This window comes from Mastomys coucha, unplaced genomic scaffold (genome assembly GCF_008632895.1).
Source record: "Mastomys coucha isolate ucsf_1 unplaced genomic scaffold, UCSF_Mcou_1 pScaffold13, whole genome shotgun sequence".
Lineage (NCBI taxonomy): Eukaryota > Metazoa > Chordata > Mammalia > Rodentia > Muridae > Mastomys > Mastomys coucha.
Genome location: NW_022196895.1, coordinates 39,613,873 through 39,623,877, shown reverse-complemented (window position 1 = coordinate 39,623,877; position 10,005 = coordinate 39,613,873). Strand labels below are relative to the sequence as shown.

General features: G+C 41.6%; 1 protein-coding gene across 5 annotated transcripts in view; it reads left to right on the top strand.

Moving 5' to 3' along the window:
* Jakmip2 (janus kinase and microtubule interacting protein 2) overlaps positions 1 to 10,005 on the top strand; it is a 157,529-nt gene that overhangs the window by 95,163 nt on the left and 52,361 nt on the right. For all 5 annotated transcript variants that reach the window (XM_031365597.1, XM_031365594.1, XM_031365599.1 and 2 more), the window contains one exon: positions 2,470 to 2,745. In XM_031365597.1, the coding sequence (XP_031221457.1) occupies positions 2,617 to 2,745 (129 nt within the window). In that variant the 5' untranslated portion in view covers positions 2,470 to 2,616. The remainder of the gene's footprint in view (positions 1 to 2,469; positions 2,746 to 10,005) is intronic.

Genomic DNA, 10,005 nt, shown 5'->3' with positions numbered 1-10,005 from the left:
CCCAATCACAAAAGAACAAACACGGTATGCACTCTCTGATAAGTGGTTATTAGCCCAGAAGTTTGTTTAACTTTTCTTTAGGTGCTTCTCGGCCATTCGCGATTCCTCAGTTGAGAACACTTTAATTAGCTCTATATTCCTTTTTTAATAGGGTTATTTGGTTCTCTGTAGTCTAATTTCTTTGTATATTTTGGATATTAGTCCTCTATTGGATATGGTATTGGCAAAGATCTTTTCCCAATCTGTGGGTTGCCATTTGCTTCTATTGACAGTGTCCTTTATCTAACAGAAGCTTTTCAATTTTATGTCGATTGTTAATCTTAGAGCATAAGAGCTGGTGTTCTGTTCAGGAAAATTTCCCCTGTGCTCATGTGTTCAAGGCTCTTCCCCACTTTCTCTTCTATTTATTGAGTCATTTTCTCAATTGAAGTCTCTCCTCTCAGGTGACTTTAGCTTGTATCAAGTTGACATAAAACAATCCAGCACAATGTGTAGTTTATCATGTTGTTTCCTGGTATGGTACAGATGTCTCACTTAGGGCTGAGAACTCCACAGTGTCTTATTCTGTACTCCTGAACTAGTCGTGAGTCTCTATGTCAATCACCATCCCCTACAAAACCAGCCTTCCCTAGTGAGATCTGAGAGATGCTCTAACCTCTGTGTTTAACAGTAAGCCACTAGGAGTCAATTTAATACTCTGTTCATTTAGCAGAGCAATAGTTGATTGTCTCCTGAGACTTATAACCTGTGTAGCCTCAAGTTCTTGGTCCTAATAACAGTGACAGGGTGGGGTGAGCTGTATCAATCCATGACTTGTATAGACCACTTTATTCTCTCTTGCTCCGAGCTCATCTTAGCCTCATACCCCTGTCCCCTGGAGACACTCCAAAGGGCGCAGCTACAGTGTTTGTAATGGGTGGCACCTAACCAAATATCCCAATCCTTGAAGCCAAAAACAGTGTCTGTAAAGAGCAGCAGCTGCTGGGACATAAGGATGATCAGTGGGAGTCTCTTAGTTCTTATTGACAGCATCCCAAAGCACTAGCACCCAATCTTTGGAAACATACAGGAGAACCTCTGGCCCCATGTTCTCCTTTTCAATGTTAACAGTTGGATGTTGATAATTTTCTCTGCTTTCCTCTTTGTTCCAGTGCAGCCTTTAAGGACTTATAGCAAAGATGTCCTCCTCTAGTCAGGATGCTGGCTTGGGCTCCATTATCTGGACCGATTCAACAACTTCCTCTCTGTTTGCTATGTCTCCATTCTCTTCCCACTCTGCCACCAGAATAACCTCAATTAAACACTTCCCTGCTAGATACTTACCAGTTGTGAATCTCAACATCCCCTTCCACTGCTTACTGGAGGATGAGCCCTACACCCTGAGGTGGGAATTATTCTAAATTTCCTACCAACAAATATATCCATCATTCGTGCTTACCAGGCAGATTGGGGCTCTATTCAATTAGATCTTATTCCTACCCAAAATAGTCTCTGTGTCTTTTCTTTGCCTTGTCACAGCACCTGCAATTTTCTTGCCCAGGATGCTTCACCTGTATCTACATAGTTGACATCCTATTCACTCCTCATGTACGAGACCATGGGTGCTATCTACTGGGACACTTTCTTGTGTGTAGGGAAGGTACAAAAAAAGGTCCTTGTCTCAATGTGTATAAGCAATTTGTGAGCATGTGTGTTTTTAAAAACACTTATCACAGTCTGGTGTGGTAGTATACACCTTTAATACTAGCAGTGACTTTTGGGGGGGAAAGCAGATCTCTGTGAGTCTGCACCCAGCCTATAAAGCAAGTTTTAGTTAGCCAGGAATATAGAGTGGGACCATGTATCCAAGAAAAGAAAAGTAATCAAAACACCTATAAGAGAGATCAGAGAGATGAAGAAGGTAGGTAGGTGTATTTCAGATGGATAAGCAGATGTTCGGTAGACAGATGACTGATAAATAGTAGGAAGATACGGGGTGTGGTTGGCTGATTTTTCCTGTCATGGGACTTCAAAAAAAAAATAATTGTACTAACAAAAGTGTTTAAAAGTAACTCTAACAGTATTAACTTTGTGACATAATCTAGTAACCTACTTAGTTATTACCCACGGTTCACATTTTAACAATTGAATAATAACCAGCTACATATATAGTATTTCTTATTTTTGAGGTATGAATACTAGGATGTCACCATTGACCAGAGTTTCAATGAGTGCCATGGAGAAAAGAAAGAGGAATGGGTTGATGCTCCCAAAAAGGGAATTCAGAAATATGAGAGACAAATTCTTCAGGTAAAGGATTCTAAGCAGATGTCAATGGAATTGAAAATGTCACTGTGAGTTAGGTACAAAAATACAGGATAAGGAAAGTTCTAGAGACAGGAGAGAGAGCTTACAGGCCACTCTGGGTAGGAGTGGATGGACTGACACAAACTGTCTTTGTCAGTCACCATCATCTCTGTCTCTTCCTAGGGCTTCCGAGGCATCGTTTGAGAAGACCTTATCAAGGAACACCACGCAGTAGTGGCTGAAACATCTCCCTCCAGGACATGAAACAGTAAAATGGCAGTACCTGTTTGAGAGGATTAAAACCCAAAAGACTCCATTTAGAAAGGGACAATGTCCAAGAAAGGGCGAAATAAGGGCGAGAAGCCCGAGGCACTCATTGTCGCCCTTCAAGCTGCCAACGAAGACCTCAGGACCAAACTCACAGACATTCAGATAGAACTGCATCAAGAGAAATCCAAGGTAAGTAGAGGCTGCCTGGGGCCACGACTCCATGTTCAACAAACTCAGCAATTCGTTTGAATCCTGGGCTTTGATCCCTGCAGCCCAGAGACAACTATGCTAATATAAAATTACATCATTTAGATAACTGTTACTACAAAAGTATCCTTGATCACAAACTAACAGATATTTCACTGTTTTGGCATTCTCTTTGATCACTGTAAGAAATTTAATTTTACACCAAACCTATTTCATTCTGTTCAATGAAAGTAATAAATGAGTCTGGAATCCATTCGAGGCTATTTCTACCTGTTTCAGCTGAGTTTGCCTTTTGATTAATAAACTCCAATGTGAAGTTCATGAGGGGAATATCAGTATCCCCATGAAGCAAGGAGAACATATTCTCACATTTAAAAGGCATTAATTTGTGAATCTGAAGTTCGTGGCATTATATATCTTTCTCTCTCCTTGGAAGCAGATTTGCGGGTCTCAGGGTCTGTATCTGTGATCCGTCCCTCAAACATCACTCTTTAAGAGAATAACCTGGGAGATCCCAGTACAAATTGAGGCTCCTGAACTTGCAAGCCAACCATTTTAGTTAAGTAGGTGAGGTAAGGAGCCCAGCCTAGCTTCCGATGAGAGGGACTCAGTCTTGGGATTACTTGGTCCTTCCCTGTAGGATCTTTCCAGGTCTTGCCCCACCTCGCCAGAATCCAGTTTATTCACTTTGCCTTGTCAAAATAACATTTGAAGGGAGGCAGGCTCCATTTAGTAGATGGGATGAAGAATGATAGTCATAGGAGTGTTTAGGAGAGAAAAATACCCACGATATTCCACCACTGCGAGTACTCCACACATTTAACCTTTTTAAAACAGACAGCTCTCGAATGATAGCTAAGCCGTTCTTGGGGGCCTGGCCCAGCGTCCATGTTGGCAGGCAGGTAGGTGTCATCCCTTCTTCCTTTGATAAGGCTCTGGCAGTAGGCTTCCCTTCTCCCAGGTACTGCCCCCCTTCTTCCTTCCCCTCACAGTTAGTTACAACCTCAATACAGGAGTTAGAGCAAAGCTTCTCTGCATGTCGGTAGCAAAAGGAAGCAGAGAGCAAATGAATCATAAAGCAATTTCATTATAGATAAATACGATTGTGTTTCCAAAGGAGCAGACTCTAGGGGAAAACCTGATCAAAGCCAAGGTATGAATTTACTCTCTCTGTTTAACCCTGAGGCTCTTATGATAAAATGACAATCCAACTACTGGGAGGGAATTGGATAAAGCCTGGAAACCTTTGGGATGACGGGCCATTACTCATTTTCTCAGCAACACACATAGTGCTGTTGGCATTTCCAGAAAAATGCCCAGTGTGCAGAGAACAGAGTCCGTCGTAAATGCTTCGGCTGATAATATGAATAGCTAGCTGCAACAGACCCAGTGTGCACCATCCATTACACACTCCAACATGCGCACTTCATCTCATCACAGAACCTGTTCTTACGTTTAGCACCAGACTGGCCCTGAGTAGGTCTTCAAGTCCCACTTTTCTCTTCTGTCAGGTGGCGCTGCAGAGGCACTGTTTTTAGCTGTTTCTTCCCTGACATCTCTGTGGTAACATTATTATTGTAATATTTTGATAGGAGAGCTCAGGCTTGAATGAAGAAAAGTCTGTCTTTCTCTTTGAACCAAGCCACTAAATAGGTGGCTATTTTCCTGCCTGTGGATACTGTGAGGCTGAGGCTGTAGTCCCTGGTTCAGTGTAGATTGCTATGGGATGAAAAACTCCCCTACTGGGTTCTCCAGGGCATATACTTTCCCTAGGAGTGAGGATTCAGAGAGGAGTGCGGTGGGCAGGATGACAAAGGGGATGAAGGCATGGGAGCAGAGATACAGTTTTCAGGTACAGGCTCCTGCTAGCCAGCCTAGGAAACACGGGCTGGGGAGCACGGACTCCATACAGGAGCAGCCAAAGGAAGCAGGCACCCGGACTGCAAAGCCCTTGACACCTTAGCTCATGATCTTCACAGCACGTTTGGGGCAAAAGAAGCCTGTGGTTACTCTTCTGATTTCACTGGGGGTGGGGGTGGGTGGAGGTAGGGGGCAGAAAATGAGCTTCAATTGACTTGACTCACTTGCTTTCTGGAGGCAGCAAGTGGAGGCCCCAGAATGGGGATTCTTTTCAGAGATATTAGAGATCAAGGTGGTGCTTAAACACCTGACTTCTGCCACCACCACCACCACCCACCCCCTTAGATGGCAACCAACCTTCTCCATCCTTGGTTCCCAGAGCCTCTTGATGGGTTTGAGTCGCGGGGGAATGCGTCTGCAGACACCAGGCCCAAACAGCTCCACGTGTAAGAGGTTTAATTGGAAGGGGGTAGAGGATAGAGGCGCAGGAAGAGAGAGAGAGGGGAGAGAGAGAAGAAAAGAGAGAGAGATGGAGGAGAGTATATATATATATATATATATATATATATATATATATATATATATATATACATATATACATATATATATATATATATATATATATGTCATGACGTAGTAGGTCCAGGTAAAGGTGGGAGCTGAACCCAATGGATTCTGGGAATATGGTGGCCGTTGCCTTGACGACAGGTCTGTGGACCCACCCATATCTGCCGCTATTTCTGGATGCTAACACCTCTGGCTCAAGGCTCAAACTTAGAGTGTGGTATTTTGCTTCTGTTTTCAAGAGGCCTAACTGGAAGAAGAAATTAGATAAGGAAGAGAAGAGGGTGTGGGAGAGAGGAGGAAAGGGGATGGAGTGCTACCCCAATCTTAGAGGGTTTTCCCATAGAAACAGCCTTTTGGTGCTTTGATCTGAAAATTCTTAAGCTCAGGTGATGATCCCTGCTGGTTTACTGTGAAGTTCCTCTCCAGGAACCTGCGGAGGACCTGATTAAGTCAAGCTTCAGTTTCTGACAGCTTGACCCATCTTGATAACCTTTCCTTGCCTTTACCCCCCGCTGCTGTGATTTTTAAATCCTGGGCTTCTAAGACCGCATTAAAACTCCAGCCACAGTCATGTGTATCTTGGCAGGATTTCTATGGATCTTTCCAAGAGCCAGACTAGAATTATTGACAGCATGAGGCCTGTGTAAAGCAGTTATGGCACCTCTTCCTTGTGTCCCAATGGAATGCTTATCACAGGACATAGTTTTTATAGTGATCTTTTCCTCCCATAGAATCTCTAGGGCAGAAAAGATTTGAAATTTTGTTTTCACAGCTTTGATCAGTGTTCCTTGTCCTTGCCTCTCCTCCACTGGCTTCCCAACTCCTTATGGCCATCTGTATTCTCAATGTCTTCCATGTCACCAACACTAGGGAACTCAACACATCCCCAAGGAAACCCAGATTTTGTTTTGGACATTTCTTTCTGTTTGGAAATAGTTACTACACTCTTAATGTAGGATAGCCATGTTAGTCATACATTATGTGTATTTGCATTTTTGTTGGTGGTGGCTTGATATAACACCGTATAATATATTACCATATGCAACAATATTTTCAAAATGAATATGATAGTATCTACTGTTGCTGAGTCACTTGCTTTTGATACATTGAGTCATCTTATCCATAACCAGATGAGAATGAGATCACTAACTCACTGTGCCAGTAGGAAAAAGGCTGACAGAGGTAAAGGAGTTTACTGAAAGTTTGAGAGCAATCAGGCCTGGGCTCTAGGCCAGACTTGGCTCTTGGCCACACTGGTAGAATTTGTGTTGTGCTTATAGAGGGATTGTTTCTTCCTTTATCCCCTGAAATACTGGGTACAAATACTATGGACACTACAGGGCTGACCTGCAGGCCAAATGTACAAATATGCACAATGCCTATTTACAAAGGCATCAACTTAGAGTAAAACACATGGAAACACCATCAAGCCTATGGCTGAGCTTAAGTTTTCTCTACAAAACACAAACACTGTTCAAAGTGATTTTCATTGGCTAAATAATTTTCTCCATTTCAAAATATTATCCTGTTAGCATTTACATTTCTATTCAGCAATAGCTTTTTTGCGTCCTCGTCTCAAGATTTACATTAGAATATTTAAATCTTCCATCTTAATGCCTAAATTATATATAAGTTTGGAAAAAGACTTCACCACACAACTGCAGTGGTTCTCAACCTATAGGCTGAGACCTTTTGGAGCTGGTAGGACCCTTTCACAAGGGTTGCCTATAACCCTCAGAAATATCAGGTATTTTCATTATGATTTGAAAACTATAGGAAAATTGCAGTTATGAAGTAGCAACAAAAATAACTTTATGGTTGTAGGTCACAATCGACACAAGTAACTGCATTAAAGGGTCACACCATAGGACATTTGAGAATCACTTTGTTATGGCCTCTCGAGCCTCCCAAGCTGCATGTTTTAGCACTCCCTCGAAGTGAAGCACTTTCCCAGATAAGTTTAAAGGGAAAACAAATCATATCAAGAGATCCTGCAAATGACTCTCTTTTCTGTAGCTTCTGAAACAAATGTGAACGTTTCTTTGTTTTGTGAATTCCCTTGAGTGATTTACACTGTGATCAGCATCTGTTTATGTTGGCTTTCTCTTTGGGCTGGAATATAGCCTCCACACAGCTGTATTTTTATAGTCTAGCTTTTTGCTCTTTTGACCTCTCTCCCTCTGCTGATACACATGAAAGATTACTATTTATAATCTGAAAGAAAGAACACAGTCAAGACAGAATCCCAATAAGATGTTATGTTAGGTACTTTGAAAGAATTTGATATGAATCTTTTAGGGTGGAGTCACATCTAATACAATATTGCTTTATATACCGTAGAGCATAACAGTTTAAGTTATTTTCCCATGAGTTTGAAACATGGTTCTAGAAATAACTCTTACAGGCATTTTTCAAACACATTTTCTTAGATTAGTGGTTTTCAACCTATGGCTTGTGACCTCGCTGGGGTGGAACGACTCTTTCACCTTAAACACAGATATTTACATTATGATTTCATGACAGCAGCAGAATTAAGTTATGAAGTAGCAATAAAAATAATTTTATGGTCGAAGTCTTCACAACATGAGGAACTGAATTAAAGGCTAGCAGCATCAAGAAGGTTGGGAACCTCAGTCTTAACTGATGAACAGAAATCAAATCCAAAATTCCTTACTTGGTGTCCACTCTCATTATAGCTCATCACTGTCCTATGAAGTGTTGTGTCCCTTAAGACCTTGTGACCCAGTAGCCATGTTTTGATGATCCTCTTCACAATGCTGCTACTTTAAACATTTACTGATGAGACAGAGAAGGACCAAGTTCCCATCACTCAAGCTAAGGGTACATTCCTAATGTCTTATATGGATATTAAACTGAGTTCCTAAATTGGGGTGGAGGGAGCCCTTCTTCTGAAAATAAATGTATTATCTATCTAGAACAGGAATTAAGAAACCTTTTCTACAAAGTGGAAGACACTAAATATTTTAGGGTTTGTGGGTCAGACAGACTTTGAAAATACCCAATCTCCGTAATGTGAAAATAGCCCCAAGAAATGGACAGGCAAGGTTGTATTATAATAGATCTTTGTTCAAGAAAAAAAAAAAAACAGAGACAGATACACAAGCTATAGTTTCCTCATCCCATTCTATGAAGTTATCATTTTCTGTTTGCTTTGGAAAGATGAGAATGTAATCTACATTGTCAAGAACAGAGAAGTATTCGTATCTGTTAAAGATGATATGTTTTGCTGTAGTGTCTTGCAAAGGGTGTTTCAGTGAATGCATAGTTACCCTGTTAACTCCCTGAGCCTATGTTCTCTAAATTGTATGACAGAACATGTTATCCATGCCTCTGCTTATAGGGCTGGCCAGAAAACAATGGCATATGGCCTGTGGTTGCACTTGTGCCTTCTTGCTCCTTACTGTGCTGTGCCTGCAATAAGTGGATATACAATGGTAGTCTCTTAGGAGTTTCCAATCAGGGACAGGATAAGAGGAGGTGGCACAAAATCTGTCACATAAAGAAAAACGTACTAAGGACCAACAAAGTGCACTGAGAAGACAAAGAACAGTAGACACGAGCTTAATCTTAGGCAATCAGGGTCATGTGTTAGGATAGGATGCTGGGTACCTGGGCCAGGAGGAATGTGAGAATCCCAAAGAGAGTCAAGGGGAGAGCCATCAGGGAAAAGAGACTGAAGGCAGACAGGTACAAATATAAACCATATGCAGAAAACAGCATATTCTCTTGTGGCTGGAGTAGGGGTGAGGGAGGGGAGGGAAGAACAAAGTCCTGCTCAACCTACATAGGAGCCTGACTGGCAAGGCTGAAGTATGGGGATTCCATTTTCAGTGTGGAGGGGCCTCTGTGGCTTTGAAACAGCCACAACAGTAGTGCCAGCGCTGAGATTTACCAAGAGAAGCATCACTAGCCATGTGAAGAAAGTCATTCTCTCCAAATGAACCCCAAAGAACTCTAGAGCAACACTGACCAAAAGAAATGAAATGTGAACTGCAAATGAATGCCAGATAGGTGACCCTTAATTAGTTGTGGCCAAATTTTTAGAAAGTAGAAGGGATCAATTACTTTCCCTGATATAGTTTAACTTAACTCACACAAAATATTATCATTTCAACAAATGATCAAGGGCTAACAAGAAACTCTGCCTTGTGATAAATCTACAAAATCCAGAGTGTATTTTACACATGGAACTAACCTCATGCTTGCAATACTGCAAGTATTCAGTGTAGGGAGTAACCACCATGTTGGACATCAAGCTGAGGCGAGATCAGAAGACAGTCATTGGAACACACATGACTGCAGCTTCACCAAGTCCTCTTGGGTTCTGCACCCACATAGGATAACCCCAGTGAGATTCACTCCTGTGCTTTAAAAAAATATGTTCACCAAACACTACTTCACTTAGAAAATACTGGTGTAGCTGAAGATAGGTAAGTTACTGAGGTAAGTAAAACCCCACATATTCTATTCTAATTACAATGATTTTAAAGGGGGTTTTAACACTTTGAGGTTGAAAAGCTCTTTATGGAAAAGGGAAAACCACAATCAGAAGATATTTTAAGGAGGAGGTTATTTTTAATAAAAATTAAAAATGTGTTATTATTAAAACTTTCCAGTCTGGGGAAATAGCAAACTCTCTGTCACACAATCAGATAATGCTTCTGGGGTTCTCAAATTATCTTCAGTTTTTTAATGCCTCTCTCCCTTTCTCCCTCTTTCCTTCTCTGCCTCTCTCCTTTCTCTCTCCCTCCCTTCCTCCTTCCCTCCCTCCCTCCTCCTTCTCTCTCTCTCTCT